Source organism: Rhinopithecus bieti, unplaced genomic scaffold, assembly GCF_001698545.2.
Source record: "Rhinopithecus bieti isolate Rb0 unplaced genomic scaffold, ASM169854v2 scaffold_3764, whole genome shotgun sequence".
NCBI classification, from domain to species: domain Eukaryota; kingdom Metazoa; phylum Chordata; class Mammalia; order Primates; family Cercopithecidae; genus Rhinopithecus; species Rhinopithecus bieti.
Window position 1 is genome coordinate 826,501 of NW_016804367.1, and position 18,258 is coordinate 844,758.

Below are 18,258 nucleotides of genomic sequence, written 5' to 3' on the forward strand. Positions count from 1 at the left end.
GCTTAAAACAATAGCTATTTTCCTATGTTCTTTGTGGGTCAGAAATTTGAGGAGGCCTCAGCTGGTTGGTTCTAGCTTACAGAGTGGTGTGTTGCCGTCAGACAATGGCTGGAGATGGAACAGTAGAGTGCTGGAGGAGCTGTAGGCTGGCTAGGAATCTCTCTCCTTTCTCTTTCTATAGTCTCAGGGTCTCAGGGCAGTCAGACTGCTCACATGGAGGCTCAGGACCCCAGCTTGAGAATTTCAGCAAGCAAGGACAAGTTACTTCACCTTTTCTGGCCTTGCCTCAGAAATCCCACTATTTCACCTCTCTCACTTCTGCCATTTTTTTGTTTACAAACAAGTACCAAGCCCATTCAAATTCAAGGGAAGGGTATACTACTCAGAGGAAGGAGTGGCAAGGTCATGTACTAGAATAACATGGGAGATTGGAGATACTGTTGCAGGCATCTTTGGAAAATACAATCTGCCATACACAGCATGTGGCAGAGCCAGGATTTGGATTAAATACATCTGCCTCAAAAACGTTTGCTGCAATCTTTTAGCTCAATCCACAGGAACCTCTGCTTTCCTCTGTGCCCTGTAGCTCTTACTGCTGGTGCACACACCCACGATTTGGTTTCCTCCAGCCAGCTGGAGACTGGCCGGGTGAAAGCTGGGTGAGACGGCCTCCAGAGTCTGCTGCTCAGAGAGGTCATGCCCAATGCCAGCTTGTGAACTTTTTAAACAAGAGGACAGAGAAGGTCAGTCACATCCAGAGGAAGAAAGCAGGTGGCAGCCCCAGAGCCCAGCAAGCCTGCAGTACATTTCACTGTCATAAACGGCTTGTCTGGTGTTTTTCCTTCTCCCATCAGGCACTGGCCTGGGATGACTCAGGCTTTGACAGAAAAGGTGTCTTCAAATCAGGAAATGGGCCAGGATAGTGGAAAGCTCGTGGTTCTGGAGTCAAACCTGCCTAGGTTTGAGTCCTGACAGTGCCATTACCAGTTATGTGGCCTTGGACAAATTCCTTAACCTCCCATAGCAAAAAAGAGATAAAATAGCCTTCATTACTGGATTGTTTTGAAAATTAAAATGCACTTTTAGGCAAAGCAGCCAGTACAGTGCCTGGCACATAGTAGGTGCTTTGTAAACGCTAGGTTTCATGTTCTAGGCCATGTCCAACCCCAGCTTGGGGACTTCTTGAAGAAGAAGAACTCACTGAGAACTCACTTGCCTATTTCTCAAACACTTGTCTATCTCCATGGTCCTGGATGGAGTAATGGCCCAGAAGACCTGGCCCAGCCCCAGACAGCACTGAAGGAAGGCCTGTGGCAACTGCCCAACAGTCCTGCAAATGCAAGCAACTGCATATTTTCTTCCCACTCCACTTTGTCCTTTTCACTGTGACCTACCAAGACCCCTCCCACCAAACACTCCTCTCACACAAGCCCTGACACACTGGAGGCTTCCAAATATGCTTGTTGGATGGATGGATGGATAGATGGATGCATGGTAAATCATTTCTGCACTGTTGCTCACTCTGTGTTTTCTCCCCGAAATACCCCTTTGGTTGTCCTGCCTTTATAGACCAGCCAAGAATGGTCCTTCTCCACTGATCCCCTAGGACCAACCTCAGGTTCCTCCTCCTCTACGTATTACCCTGCATGCCCCCCTCACCTGACTCAGGGATGTGAGTCTTGTTTCTCAGTAGGTGGAGGGTACCCTACCATGTGTTAGGCAAGAGAGACACAGAAGTGAATATGGAATGGTGCAGGTGCTGGAGAGGTAGTTTGGGAAGGAAGATAAACACATGCAGCCAGAGTACTCATTTTCAGTCCCAGCTCTTCATTACGTGTCCAACATTTTGGGAAATCACTTATCTTCTCTGAAAAGTGGGAATAATATACCTAATTCATTGGGTTATTGTGAGAATTGAATGAGTCAATATACATAAGGCACTTAAAAGATTGCGCAGCACCAAAGACTTCGTGACTGAAACACCAAAAGCAATGGCAACAAAAGCCAAAATTGACAAATGGAATCTAATTAAACTAAAGAGCTTCTGCAGAGCAAAAGAAACTACCATCAGAGTGAACAGACAACCTATAGAATGGAAGAACATTTTTGCAATCTCTCCATCTGACAAAGGGCGAATATCCAGAATCTACAAGGAACTTAAACAAATTTACAAGAAAAAAAACAAACAACCCCATCAAAAAGTGAGCAAAGGATATGAACAGACACTTGTCAAAAGAAGAAATTTACGCGGCCAACAAACATATGAAAAAAAGCTCATCATCACTGGTCATTAGAGAAACACAAATCGAAACCACAATGAGATGCCATCTCACGCCAGTTAGAATGGCAGTAATTAAAAAGTCAGGAAACAACATGGTGGAGAGGATGTGAAGAAATAGGAGCACTTTTACACTGTTGGTGGGAGTGTAAATTACAACCATTGTGGAAGACAGTGGGGCAATTCCTCAAGGATCTAGAACTAGAAATACCATTTGATCCAGCAATTGTTATTACTGGGTATATACCCAAAGGACTATAAATCATTCTACTATAAAGACACACACACATGTATGTTTATTGTAGCACTATTCACAATAGAAAAGACTTGGAACCAACCCAAATGCCCATCAATGATAGACTGGATAAAGCAAATGTGGCACATATACACCATGGAATACTATGCAGACATAAAAAAGAATGAGTTAATGTCCTTTGCAGGGACATGGATGAAACTGGAACCATCATTCTCAGCAAACTAACACAGAGACAGAAAAGCAAACACCACATGTTCTCACTCACAAGTGGGAGCTGAACAATGAGAACACATGGACACAGGGAGGAGAACAACACACACGGGGGCCAGACAGGGGGTTGGGGCTGGGGAAGGGTAGCATTAGGAGAAATACCTAATGCAGATGATGGGTTGATGGGCGCAGCAAACCACCGTGGCACGTGTATACCTATGTAACAAACTTGCACGTTCTGCATGTGTATCCCAGAACTTAAAGTATATTTTTTAAAAAGATTGCCTAGCACATATTAAACATTATATGAGTATTAGCTATTATTTATTTGTTTGTTTGTTTTTATTGTTTTTGGAGATGGAGTTTCACTTTTGTTGCCCAGGCTGGAGTGCAATGGTGCGATCTTGGCTCACTGCAACCTCCGCCTCTTAGGTCAAGCGAGTCTCCTGCCTCAGCCTCCCCAGTAGCTGGGATTACAGGCATGTGCCACCACACCCAGCTAATTTTGTATTTAGTAGAGATGGGATTTCGCCATGTTGGTCAGGTTACCTCAGGTGATCCACCCACTTCAGCCTCCCAAAGTGCGGAGATTACAGGCATGAGCCACCGCACCCAGCCAGCTATGATTTGTTAATTCAACAAATATGTATTTCATACTTATTGTCAGATGAGTACATGGGTATTTAGGTGATGAATAAGACAGATATGAACTCTGCCTCATAGAGCTTGCCCACTAAAAGGGGCTATTGAAAAGAAGAGACAGGTAAAATACAGTATGATTAGTGCTCTGGTTGGTGCAGGCTAGGAAGAAGAGGTTGTGGGAAAACCTAGGAGAGACTCCTGTCCCAGCAAGGGTAGCCAAGGAAGACTTATCCAGTAGAGTGACAACTGAATTGAGTTATTGAAGCTGAGAAGGAGTGGGCCCTGGAAGGCATGTGAAGGGAGGAAGAGTGGTCTGGAAAGATGGCATGTATGGGGCACAGGCCTGGAGGCAGAAGAAGCTCAGTGTTTCTGGAATGTGAAGGGCAAGGGGAGTAGGTGGGAGGTAGCAAGTATAATGTTGAGAAAATAATCAGGGACCTGACTATGAACAGTACTGTAAATCATGCTCAGAGATTTGGACTCTGAAGGCAACTGAGAACCACTGAAGGGTTTTACTCAGCTGAGTGACATACTCAGAGCTGCATTGCAGAATCCCCCTGGCTGCACTGTAGAAAATGGACCAGAGGGGGGCAATTCTGTGGCAGGGAAACTAGTTAGGACAGGATGACAGCAATCTAGGAGAAAGATGATGCTGGCCTATTCTAGGGAGGTGGAAAGAAGTGAAAACATTCAAGAGATGGGACGTGTCTTGGAGAAGGGTTAGTGACAGTTTGGATGTTCAGAGCTAAGAGATGAGGGAGAAGGAATGGCTAAGGACTAAGCTGAGTAAACACATAATTCCCATGCTGTGAGATAAGTGATAAGTGCTTTGAAAGAAGCCAGCTCAGGAGTCATGAAAATGTGGGACAAGGGCACCAATCACAGTTCTGGGAAGAGAGAAGAATATCCTGGAGGGCTCTAATAAAGAGATCACCTCATTAGAGAAGTAAGGGGTATGAATTAGCTGAGGAGAAGGCAGGAGCGGGTAGGGAGGAACTTCAGCGGAGGAAATAACATGTATGAAGCCCAGAGATATGAGCTATAATGCACAGAGAAGATATTCTGTTGTTGAATAATGATTGTTGTACTCATTCATATTAAGGTGTTAATGGTCAATATGAAATTGACCCTTCCCCAAGAAGTTTGTGCTTTTACAATCACAAATCGTTACCAGAAAGATTCATTGTTGGAGGAATTTCAAGGTGCAGTGGGAACACGATTTAGGGTCACAGGGTTTTACCATTGTACCTGAGGTTACTATAGTGGATGACTGAGCCCTAAGTGTCAAGCAGGCACTGGTCTATATACAACAAATGTCTCTTGCCCTTGGGGTTTTTGCTTACCTGGCTCCATCCTGAGCCACCTGAGGCTAGACCAGAGCAGCCCAGTGATTTCCAAAGGGCTGTACCCTGAAAGCTATGAGCACAGGCTTTGGGGTAAGACTGCCTAGACTCATATCCTGGCTCCTTCTTTTCCCAGTTTTGTGACCTTAGACAAATTACTTCACTGCGATGCACCTCAGTTTTCTTATCTATAAAATTAGGATAATAAGAGTGATTATCATTTAAGGTTTTTCAAGGATCAAAAAAGAGAGCACATACAAAAAGCTTAGAACAATGAGTGGTGGAACTGTTTTCATTACTGTTATTATTTTTATTAGTAGTCCTCTTTTCACTCTGTCTCAATCTCTTTTCAAACTTGCTCCTTAACGCACACACCTGCAGATATGAAGCTGGGGCGGAACGTGGCACGAACCTTTTTGGACTATTATCGGCTGAATCCCATGGTTGAAAAGGTGGCAATTCCCATGCCGAGACTGCGGTAAGTGGCAGAGCAGAGAGGTTTGGGCTTGAGTTCTGCTCCACTGGCTGTATTCAGGGGCAACTTCCCTTAGCCTCTTGCTGACACTCAGCATCCCATCTGTGCAGCAGGAAAGATAATCCTGGCCCTGCCACAGAGATTTTATGGGGCATAAGAGCATATTTCCTGAGCATAAAGAAAGTATCATTAAGAGGTCAGACAGTGAGGGCAAGGTCACATTCCTGGTTCTAACTCGGGAATCCACAGGGATGGGGCTTGCTGGGGAGCTGGGTTCAGTCATTGTTCTAAATTAATTTGGGTGTTTCTATGCACTACCTCTCCTGATACCTCATCCTCTGAGGTTCCTATATGAATTTCTCTGATCCTTCAGTTTCCTCGTCTATAAAGTGAGGACAGCAGTCCTCACATACATGATTATTATGAGATATGTGTTAAAGCACCCAGCACAGTGCTGTCAGTACATGATAGTCTCCTTCCCTCAAGATGTAAAGGTTTGGGCTGGAGAGCACACACTCTTGAGAAGTTCTACCTTGGGTCCTCTTCTGGGGCCAACTTGCAGGGCCATTGAGGAGAGAAGGTCAGGAGGTGAGCCTCCATCCTGTCTGAGGACTTGGCCAGAGCCTGAAGCACTGGGCACTTCCATGACTACTGGCTGTGAACGCAGCTAGCATAAGGACAGTGACATCACATAGCATCTGGAATGTACTGGCCCTGCCCCACCTCTTAGACTGACTTCCCACTCCCTCAGTGGTCCATCCTACTTGAAGGACATGACAATGCCCAACTCCTGGCTCCTGCCAGACCATTCTTTCCACTGACCTTTGCCATGACCTTGCTCATGTATGTGGATGCCTCAGGGCCTTTTCACTGATGCACCTTCCTCCCTACCCTGTTATTAATAAAAACAATATAAATCACCGTTACTTATTGTACAGAGTACTTTGTGTACATTGTATTATTTATTCCTCATAGACATTATATTCCCCATCTTACAAATAAGGAAAAGGAGACTCAGAAAGACGATGAGAAGGTGTCAGATGCCCGAGGACAAAGAGTTTTTGGGAGAGCCAGGGTTTGATCCTAGGCTTTTATTATTTGAAAGCCAAATTGAAGTCTAGCTAAGGTTCACCTCAAGTAGAAGTTCGTCAGCATGGATTCAAATTCTGTCTCGGACTCATGTGAGTTATAGGATCTTAGGCAAGTTTCTTGGCCTCTTGAAGCTTTTCTCTGCTTACCTATGAATGGGGCTAATAACAATGACATCTAAATATGGTTTTGTAGAATGGATACAAGCTTAGCACAGTGCCCAGCAGCTGGTAGATGCTCAATAAATGTTTTCATGTCCTCCAGTCCCAGATTTTCAACCAGCTCATCAAGACCTAGGGCAAGTCCTTTGACTTGTTTGGTTGGATGATGTCTCAGGGCCTATGTTCCACAATGCTATGAGTCATACATCTCTGAGCCCCATGTCATAGCGTCTTCATGACAAGATATTCTGATACCCTGTCTCAGATTGTTTCTAAATCATCTGTGGTCTTTGTGCCCCCGCTCCCATCATGCATGGCATATTAGAAACTCTTGCAGGAGAATCACGTCTATTTCTTGTGCCCCTGAAGTGCCTGTCCTGCATTGTGCATACATGCATGTGTACATTCATTCATTCACTCAGGAAAAGCAACACTTTATACCAGGCTCGTGACAGGAAAGAAGTGCTGGGATGATTGGCTGATTAAAGCATGACCCCTACCTCTGAGGAGTTCACCTCTAGAGGAAGGTGCTCAGTTCATTCTTAGAAGTCATTCTTGATTGTTTAAAGTTCTTAAACATTTAAAGCTTTATGAAACTCAAAAGAATTCTTAGAATCTCATTTACAAGTTAATTTGGGGATGTCTCTTTCAGGTCCTCTGCCTAAATAAAATTATCTTCATCCTTAATCATTTTTTTCTTGCATGTTGCATTGTCATATACCAATGAAATGGTGCTGACACTCAGGGAGACCTTAGTGATCCTCTAGTCTCTCTTTATGATACAGATGAGAACATGGGGGCTTAGGGAGCAGAAGGAGCTGGTAAAAGTCATGTGGTCAGAGCCGGGACTGGAGCACAGGCCCTCACCCTGCAGTGCAGTGTGTTCAGTGTCTACCAGTGAAGAGTTCCTGGAGATGGGAGAGGATGGAACCCTGACACAGATCTAAAGGACACAGGGGAGATCTCAGGGCCCAGAGTTTAACTGTTCGTGGCACTTCCTTGCCTTGAGCTTTGGAGCCCTCTTCAGAAAAGATCTAGAGAGCTCCTTCCTTATGAGTTCAGAGTTTTGAGGACTTGAGCTAAATGCACCCACCCTTAAATTAAGAAAAAAATTAATAACCTCCTCCCTATGCACACACCTCTGCCTCATCAAACTGTAAGTACCACTTAGCTCTAGATTGGTCAGTAATCCTTTAAAAATGAATTCCCAGGAGGGTACAAGACTCTGAGCTCTAATTTGGGTTTTAAATACTTCCCCTTTTTTGTATTATTTTCCACCCAAGCATCAAATAGCTTAAGTGAAAGAGCAGTTCTGGCTTCAAAGGAAAATTACATGTTTTGACTCAACATTAATCTTTGTTTTCTCCCATCTCCATGGATAATTACAATATGTCACTTTCTGCTCACATGCTGGCGGAAGCCTGCCAGCATCATTGGATACTGGGCCACCCTTCAGATAGGGTCCCTCAGGAGGGGCAGCAATGTGGGCACAAGAGCTCAGGCTCAGGGGCATGGCATTGATGACCAAAGCTGAGGCCCCACATTTTGTTTCGCACACAGTGGTACAGTCGTAAGCCCAAAATGCTCCAGCAAAGAGGATAAAATCAGACAGGAAGAAGGAACAGGGCAGGTGTGCTTCTGTAGGTAAACAGAGCATGAGTGTGGCCTCTGAGCAAGAGGTGGACTCAGGCTCATTCACAGGCTGGGGGGGCTGGCTCCAGGGAGAGGTTATGATGGCTGTATGTGTGTGTAAGGGGGCTTATCAGCTCCTCAACATATTGGAGCCCACTATGTGCCAGTCCTCGTGCCAACTGCTAGAGGATTATAAATAGTCCCTGCCCATTGTGAGCTCAGATTTGTGGAGGATGAAGGCAAGTACAAATGTAAAGATAACAAACAATACTGAAAAGTGTATAAGTACTCAACTATGTATCAGATTATGCCTTCTCTCAAAAACCTTCCATGGCTGCCCATTACTTTTAGGGTAATGTTTCAACTCTTCTTGCTATTCAAGACCTTGGCCTACATTTTAAACTCCATTTCCTACTTTCTACCACCCCTCCACCCCCGTGAGCACCCTGTCTATCCCACCTGATTTCTATCACCTTGTGCCTTATGCTTCAGCCCAAACAAATTAGCTGTTTTCTTGCCTTCATGTCTCTGTACATCCTTTTTCCTCTTGCTGGAATGAGCTCCCTTTCTGCTTGTAGATGGTGAGCTCCTAATTATCATTCAAAACTCAGTTCAAATATCACACCTTCTGTTTCCTTGTCTGTGTTCTCCACCTGAGACAGAGCTGCTTCCTCTCTGCTGAGTTCCTAACTGTGTTTTGTACATACCTCTAGCATGGTGTGTCCTGTGGTGTATTGTCATGGCTTCTATGCATGTCTGGCTTCTCTGCTAGCTTCAGTGTCTTCAAGTCTTACTTACTTCTGTATCCTTAGTGCATGGTGCAGGGCCTAGCATAGATTAAATTCTAAATAATTCATGAGTGCTACTGAGCTGTGGTAGAACTGAGAAAGCCCCTAGAATTATCCACTTTGACCCCTTCACACTAAAGAAAAGTTAGACCCAAGCAGAAGTTCCTCTCCTACAAAATCTGGCAAGTATTTTGTAGCAGGCAGGCATGTCCCAAAAAAGCTTCAGAGAGGAAGTGGCACTTGAACTTGGCTTTAACAGACATGTGGAATTTTGACTGATGAAATAGAAAGGGGAGAAAGGCTATTCCATCTTGGGGAATAGAGTAGAGAACAGCCAGAAGCAGGACCTAACAAGACGCATTCCAAGGCAACGTGTTGTAGGAAGTCAGGGACCCTGAATGGAGGGACCAGCTGAAACCAGGGCAGAAGAACATAAATTGTGAAGATTTCATGGACATTTATTAGTTCCCCAAATCAATGCTTTTATAATTTCGTATGCCTGTCTTTACTGCAATCTCTGACCATAAATTGTGAAGATTTTATGGACATTTATCACTTCCCCAGTCAATATTCTTGTGATTTCCTATGCCTGTCTTTACTTTAATCTCTTAATCCCATCATCTTCATAAGCTGAGGATGTATGTCACCTCAGGACCCTGTGATGATTGCGTTAACCGCACAAATTGTTTAAACAATATGAAATCTGGGCACCTTGAAAAAAGAACAGGATAACAGTGATGTTGAGGGAACAAGGGAGCTAACCATTAAGTCTGGCTACCTGAGAGCTGGGCAGAACAGAGCCATATTTCTCTTCTTTCAAAAGCAAATAGGAGATATATTGCTGAATTCTTTTTCTCAGCAAGGAACATCCTTGAGAAAGAGAATGCATTCCTAGGGGTAGGTCTCTAAAATGACCACTCTGAGAATGTCTGTCTTTTATGGTTGTAGATAAGGGATGAAATAAGTCCTGGTCTCCCAGTAGCACTCCCAGGCCTATTAGGATGAGGAAATTCTCGCCTAATAAATTTTGGTCAGACTGATTGTCTGCTCTCAAACCCTGTCTCCTGATAAGATGTTATCAATGACAATGTGTGCCTGAAACTTCATTAGCAATTTTAATTTTGCCCCGGTCCTGTGATCTCGCCCTGCCTCCATTTGCCTTGTGATATTTTATTACCTTGTGAAGCATGTGATCTCTGTGACCCACACCCTATTCATACACTCTCTCCCCTTTTGAAAATCACTAATAAAAACTTGTTGGTTTTGTGGCTTGGGGGGCATCACGGAACCTGCCGACGTGATGTATCCCTCGGACACCCAGCTTTAAAATTTCTCTCTTTTGTACTCTTTCCCTTTATTTCTCAGACTGGCTGACACTTAGGGAAAGCAGAAAAGGACTCACATTGAATTATTAGGGGTGGCTTCCCCCGATATCTAGGGCCTAAACAATTTGTGCAGTTAACGCAATCATCACAGGGTCCTGAGGCAACATACATCCTCAGCTTACGAAGATGATGGGATTAAGAGATTAAAGTAAAGACAGGCATAGGAAGTCACAAGAATATTGATCGGAGAAGTGATAAATGTCCATGAAATCTTCACAATTTATGGTCAGAGATTGCAGTAAAGACAGGCATAAGAAATTATAAAAGTATTAATTTGGGGAACTAATAAATGTCCATGAAATCTTCACAATTTATGTTCTTCTGCCATGGCTTCAGCTGGTCCCTCTGTTCAGGGTCCCTGACTTCCCACAACAGCAATGACAAGGCCAGAATGTTTAGAGTAAATGATATGGTGAAGATAAGACTGAAAGTTCATTTCTAGTCATCAAATATTCCTCAAGCACTTACCCCGTACCAGACCTGCACTTGGCTCAGGAATTATAGAGAAAAAGCATACACATCAAACTTATCATCTCATAAGAGAAAGAGATGAACAAAGAACCACCTAGAAAATGGCAGGCGGAGGAACGATGAGATGTACAAAGTGCTACAAAGGCCTAGGGATGGGGGAAGCTTATTTTTTGGGAATTTGTCTTCCCAAAGGAAGTGGGGCTCTTCCTCTACCTCTTTAGAGGTAGGGAAGAGAACAGCCTCTGCAGAGGCCTAAAGGTATGGGATGTTTTGCCTTCCAGTGGCTCCTTGCACTCTCTGTGTCCCCATCTTTGGTTGATGGCTTTTTGCCTTCCTAGCTCACCCTTCCTAAGTCCTTCTGCACATTCACAGTCCTCTCTAGCCTCTGCACAACTTGTCCCCTTGCCACCATCCCCCCATGGCTGCCCCAACTATGACCAAACCTGGGCCTGCCTCCTCTTTTTTCCCGTAAAAATATATTTACGTCCTGTGCTCCGTTTGGGTGTTAAGAACAACATCCTTCAATGACAGATGAATAGCACCTTGTAATTTGCAAAGCTCTTCCTCAACCTCCATTTACCAGGGCCTATGAGGCAGGAAGGACATGAATTTTTCTCCTATTTTAGAAATAAAGAAATAGAGGTCCAGAGAAGGTAAGGAACTGCTTCAACATCACATTGCCCATAAGTTACACCCCATGCATGTGCTCCAGGGTGTTAATGGGTGTACTGATGTCTAGCTGTATCTCACCTATTCTGGCAACCTTGTTATGTTAGCAAGGCTCTTCAATGAATGTGGATTTTCAAGGTGTCCCTTTATGTGGTGCCACCTATTCTGTCTTTACCTTATTCATGACTCATCAACAGTAAAGAAAAATGGATGCGCCAAGGTCAGAGCTTGATGGGTTCCAAATCCTCTTCTTCAATTTGAATTAAAACTTAGTTCAAGAGATTCTCATATTTATGACACTAACCACTTCCTGACACATATTATAGTTATTATTTTGTGTAGGTATTTTATGCAATTGTCTCGTCTCCTAAGCTATAAGGAACTTGAAAACGGTATCAATGCCTGCTCATCTTTGTCACCTTTAGTGTCTGTGGGAAGAAGACTAGGTTACTGTTCCTGGGAGGTTATAGTCCAATAGGGAAGATAGACATGCACACAAATGATTTCATCACAGTGTGTATATGTGCTGTCTTCTCTCTTTCTGTTATCTCCCCCTTTGCAGGAAAGAAAAATCCCCTCCTTACAAGCACCCACTCCTGCGGGGCCCAGCCAGCAACTACCCCAACGGCAAAAGGGACAAGAAGAGCTCAGTGAACCACAAAGACCCTTCAACCCCTTTTTAAAGACATGGAGTCCTGGGAGGTCTTATGGGGACAGGAACGTGCATTTTCTGCTGGGGAATGAAATTAGTCACTCTTCTCTAGCTTCCAAGGATTTGTGGATTAATGCATAGGCTAGTGAAAGGGAAGGGATACAATGAGAAACTTCATCATTGATTTTCCCTTTTTCCAATGGAAAATCAATTGTAAGCCTTCAGCTCAAAAAGCTCAGGAACAAAATAGGAGACTGGAACCAGGTGAGCACAGATGCTATTTTCTACAACATAGAGATCTTCCAAGATGAGGAAAACCTACACATCCCTTTTAAGATACTTGACACATATCAGGTCAGTTCTTTCAAAGCCACTTTACATTTTTAAGTTTTATAGTTACTGCAGATGGTTACCTTTTAAATGGGCTTGATTGTTTACAGCTTTAGAAATGCAGTGTTTGTTTTTTCTGATCCAAAACAACAGCAACAACACATGCAGCAAGGGCAAATGCATCCTAGGGAACAATGGGACAGAATTTTTGAAATCACAGTGGACTTAAATATATGGTCACTGTATCTAAGCTGCATGCTTCCTGATTCCCTCAAACCCCAGCATGCAGATTTAGAAAACTGTGCTGAGAGCTATTTCCCTATTTCCTGGGTAGTTTAATTAAAATTTTAGCTCCAAAGACAAAACGCACTGGTCCTTCATTTTAAAAGGTTTATTATGGTTAAAGTCTCCAGATCCCAGGAGACAGAGATTAAGCCTGGCCCCTGAAGAAGTGGGCATTGCTAATCTGCAATGAGGAAAGTATGATTGCTAGGCAAGGAAGATGCAAAAGACACAAGGATGCACCCTGAGGCAGGGAGGAATGATAAAATAAAATGGTAGTAGCAATTCCCAAGGTGTGGCAAACTAAATATTGTGCATTTTTTGTGAAGAGTAAAGTGTCTTTGTATGATGAATGGGTCCAGGGGAGTCTGCTCCCTTCCTGTCTGTGGAAACAGCAGGCTGAGTCACCATGACAGCCTGCTAATTAAAATGACCTCCCGGAAATGAGGATTAGAAGACAGGGAGAGGCAGGGAGGCTCCAGGGAGGAAAAGCCCTTAGCACAAAGCTCCACTAAAGCATTTTTTGTTTGTTTGTTTGGGTTGGAGATTATTGAAGTTTGCTACAAAAATCAAAAGCAAAACTTGTTCTCCTTTGCATGCTGGTTTTCAGAAATAATAACAAAGAACCATATGTTGATTGGCTACAAATGTCATGTTGTATATACAGCCTCTCCCCTGGGTTCGTTTTGCCCATAGGAACACAAATAAAGTGTTTTGTGCAGCTCTTCTGTTCCTCTGAGCATTCTTGGCACCTTTCCCTTTCGGTCTTCCACTGCTCAAGAACCAACAGGCAAACCTCCAAACTGGTATAACCCTGACTTTGAGGTCAAGGACTTTGTTATCAAAATAAGGGACAACACTCAAGTCTTGATTTCCAGCAGTTCCTGTGTCAAAATCCTGGGGAGTTTAATTGACTGCAACCGGCTTTGTATGCACCAAGAGTGTGTCAGCCTTTTGGAAATGATAGCATTATTCTAGATAGCATGAAAAGAGGCAGAGTGCATAAAATGAGAGAGACAATAGTCTGGATCCATGTTTCCTTGGCCAGGTCACTTCCATAATGTTGTGATCATATATTGGCCTATATATTTAAAACTACATTGATTAATTGGATCATAGACTACACGAACAGCAGGTATAATGATGATTTAAGAGCAAAAACTTGGAGCCAGGCAACTTTGGCTCATTCTTCATTCAAACCCTACTTCTATTTCTTTAAAACTGTGTGATCTTAGACAAGTTATTTAACATCTCTAGATCTTAGTTTCCTCGCCTGAAAGATGGTCATAGTAATACCTACCTTGCTATAATAGTTATGAAAGTTTAATGAACTTAGGTGTGGAAAAGTAGGCAAAATCTTTATGTGCTCACTAAATGGTAGCTTTGATCATTTGGAATATGACTAGGAAAGTGAGGTGTCTGCAAATCCTTTCCCATTAGAAAGGAATGGAGCAGTTTATTGTTTAAAATAAAAAATAAGAGTGAGTGTGAATAGAAAAGAAAGATCACAGTCTCCAAAAAGTTAAAGGGACACCACTGGACAAAAGAAGCAAACTTGTTCCGTGTTGCCCAGAGGTAATAACCAAATCGGGGAGTGAGTCTCAGTAAGACAGATTTCTGCTCAGGATGAGGAAAACTTTCAGTGAATTGAATTGCCAACCACTGGATGGGTTCCTTTGGAAGACCATGAACTCCCCATCACCACAGGAGTGCAAGAATAGTCTGAACGACATCTGTCTGGGAGGAAATAGAGGGGACTCCCTTTCTAGGAGGATGCTGGGTTGGAAGTTGGATGCTCCAAAGCATCGCCTCATGTCATTTCTCTGGACTGAAATGACATGGGACAGGATGTTACATTTCTGGATGTCAGCAAATGGAGTGTACAGTATAGTACTTAATGCTAGACACAGTGATATTCACTGTCTCTGAATCATAGCATATGGACCCTGCTAAAATTTCCCATTCCGAGAGAGAGAGAGAGAGAGAAAAAAAAGCTGCCTATAAGGCAGCCTGTAGCGGGGTGTGTTTGCAAGATGAACTATCTGCTTTTCCACATTGGCAGAGCAGAAAAAAAGGGCTGGGCAAGAGACCAGGGGTTGTCAGCAGCTCTTTGTGTGGTTTTGGCCTGCTCAGCTTCTCCTTAGCTTTCTTGGACAAGGTTATACCTATCACCTCAAGCTAGAGGGGAAAGGTTTTCAGCACTGAGATGGAGGACAGCACCAAGAGGTGTACAATCAGCCAGAGGCTGCTAGCCCACCTGGCTCCAGCAGGGGGCGCGCCAGCCTATCTTCTTGTCTAGCCACGTCTGTCTTAGATTAGAGCCGCAGGTGGTTGGAGCTGCCCACCAAACCAGTGTTCTGTGCATTTCCGAGGAGACAGACAAACTATGCAAAAAGTAAGGGTGGGAAGAGAGGGATCATGCCAGGTCTCTACCTGGCTCTCACGCAACTTTCCATACTGATGCAGTGCTAGTTTTGCTCTGTATCAGTTCAGAGGTGCAGAGACAGGACTAAAAGTCTGTTTACCCTCAAGCTGCAGCAGACAAACTGGAGATTACCCAGTTTCTTCGTTGATAAGCCCGCAGCAGAGGAGGCTGGTGATGACGTTTGTTTTGCAGCAGCAACAGTGAGCCTTTAGCTAGAAGTTTTTTCTATTGCCTTTTAAATGGAGGCAGGCGCGGTAAGTACAGAAAGAGCTAGTATCCTTTCACTATAACTCAACTGACACACCTGAGACCTGCCTTAGAGAACCCAATTCCTTTTTCTATGTAGTAAGAACAGAGCCAACTATGGGTAGGCTGATGAACATTTGTGCAGCATCGATTCATGCATCCAAATGTTTATTGAACATACACTGTGTGTCAGGTGTTGTGCTAGATGCCTTTGTATCCATTGCCTTAGTTAATGTTCCCAACAGTCCCGTCAGGTAAGTATCATTTTCTACACTTCAAAGATGAGAAAAAATGAGAATCCTAAAGGTAAAAACCTTTTTTTTACAGTCACGTGTCTAGTGAGAACCTGGATTCAAACACTGCTCCCCTTCCACTACTTTGTGCTGGGCCTTCTCCACTTGTCTCCAGGTAAAATCACATCAAAAAAAGAAACAGATTAAAGCAGAATAACAAGTAAACAATGGCATCATTTAGGGGTAGTGGGGGATAGGCAGAGGGGAAGGAGGCATGTTAAGTTTACAGGCTGGGAAAAATGTGTAATGATTTCAGGACTTTTTAGCACTTGCTGCTGAAGCCCTGCCTTCTTCCTATCTTTCATTCCCATACATCTGTCTGACTTTCTTCTAGCCACTCCAGAGTCCTCCAGAGAGCAGAGTTTAGACAAGGGGCCCATTTATCACTTGACATGCAGAGGCTTCCAGATTATCCAGGGACCCTGGAATCTCAGCAGGGTTCTTGGGCCCATCCTGACACTCTCTGGGTTACTGGCCCCAAGCAGATAATCTAGCTCTGGTTCCCTATCACTTCCTCCTTCTGGGGTATGCAAAATAAGCCTACTATGTCCCTCATTTCTTGTTCGGAATTCTTCCTCCAAGTTCCTGCCTTCTGAGCACTAAAGAAGTCCTTTACCTTGTGGCTGAGCTTAGCCAATGGGGCATCAGGGCCAGAAAGAAGAGGGGAGATATAACATAATAGGAACAGCCCAAGTTTAAAGTTAGGCCAACCTAAGTGTGAATCCCAGCTCTTCCATTAAGCTGTATGGCTTTGGGCAATAATATAATCTCTTTAAGTCTCAGGATCCTCATTTGTAAAAGGGACTGATTAATATCTACTTCCTATATTTATGGTGAGAATTGAATATAATAACATCTATAAAATACCTCAAACTCAGTAAAACTCTTTTCTCAAACCATCCTCACCCCTGCTCTGCCTCTCATCTGCTTGCTAGAGTCGGAAATCCCTTCTCTAGAGCCAAAGCTTTTCTTATTCCCAGATGACATAGAAACAGAAGTACAAATGCTTCCTGAGTCAAGGACAAGAGTGAGAGGATTATCCAGAAGAAAGGCAGTCACACTGAGGGATCAGTGTCAAGCTAGGGACCTAGCAGAGTCTGTGCTCACTGAGTGTGGAATGAATAGTGGGGATGGTGAGAGTGGGGTCACCCAAAAACCCTGAACCCTTGAGGGAGGGGAAAGAGGTTTTGGAATTTGGGACTCTGAACAAATGGGAAGACAGTGTTTAACATGATATTCACCCAACCTCATGTGAGGCTGAAATGACTAGACTAAAAAGAGAAAGGGGAAATAGGTTCTACAAGATAGCATGTTTTGTCAGTATCATAGCAAACAGATCTTACCAGGATATATACAAAACTCGTTTTATGTTACTTTGATTGGCATGCAACATCTCAGGGATCATCTTTATGAAGTAATCATACAGATCTGCTCTGCCAGCTGAAACTCAGGACTTCCCCGAGGCACTCACATGTCTGTCTTCATACACCAAATTCGGGTGGTGTGCTGGTCGGGGCTTGTTTTTTCTACTTTGCAGATGAAGAAATTCAGCTTAGTGTGATAAGTCCCATGCCCATGGTCCACAGCCAGTAAGTAACTAGGACGGGACGTGGACCCTGGATACAAACACAACTCTATCACACCGCTCTGTCTCTCGGTTCAGCCCCAAACCTCAACACTAAGCCCGACCAAGCCAGAAAGTCATCCCGATGAGGCCTATTATAGCTCCTTAGTGCTTAAAATTTACTTGTTCCCCTAAAGACCTGGGATCTATTTTTAGCTGACCCCATGTCAATCTTAAGTCCAAATCTGCTTCTCTCCCTGGCATCAGCTGTCTTGGTTAATATTCTCTTTTTCCTTCTAGTTGCTCAGGTTGGAAGCCCTGCCCTTGCCTTAATTCCTTTATGTCTTTCTCCTCACACAGCTGACCAACCACCAAGTCCCATTGCTTCTGCCTCTTTGATGTGTCTGCCTTCAAGTAGTATTATGGAGTGACTCTGAGTCAGACAGACCTGAATTTTAATTTCAGCTCCACCACTTGCTAATAATCTTATAAATCATTTAGAGCAGTTTACTTGCCCCATCTCTAAAATGGGACAATAATGCCTATTGGCAGGTTTGTTGTGCATTTCCCTTCCTCTATCCTTCCCATGCTTTCCCTCCTAGCCACTCCCACCATTATTTCCTACCTGAATTGCTGGAATGTCCTCCCTGTCTGCAGATGCTCTCCTGTTAACCCATTCTCTACTTGGAAGCTTCCAGGAGCTCCAGAAAACATGATCCCATTTTGTGGTACTTCTTTCAAATTAACTGTCCAAGCCAGGAGCCTGGATATCATCCAACTTTTGTGTCTTTCACATTCTATTTCTGTTCAATTGCCAGATCCCACTGGTTATGCCTGCTTGGTCTCTCTAATTTCCAGCCAACATCTCTATTCCTCTTAACTAAGAAAATCCTTCTCATCATTCAAGACTTAGCTCATGTGTCCCAACTTCATGACGTCCTCCCAGCCTTAGCAGTTGTCATTAATTGCTTTCTTTTCTTGGTTGCCCTAGCACTTTGCTTATTCATCTGTGTATCCATTTTTTTTTTTTTTTTTTTTTTTTTTTTTTTTTTTTTTTTTTTTTTTTT

General features: G+C 43.6%; 1 protein-coding gene across 1 annotated transcript in view; it reads left to right on the top strand.

The window, feature by feature from the left end:
• AGBL4 (AGBL carboxypeptidase 4) overlaps positions 1 to 13,377 on the top strand; it is a 736,988-nt gene extending 723,611 nt beyond the window's left edge. Inside the window, exons 9-10 of the mRNA XM_017867524.1 lie at positions 5,111 to 5,207; positions 11,962 to 13,377. Coding sequence (XP_017723013.1) covers positions 5,111 to 5,207; positions 11,962 to 12,082 — 218 coding nt within the window. The 3' untranslated portion in view covers positions 12,083 to 13,377. The remainder of the gene's footprint in view (positions 1 to 5,110; positions 5,208 to 11,961) is intronic.
• Positions 13,378 to 18,258: the final 4,881 nt, after the last annotated feature.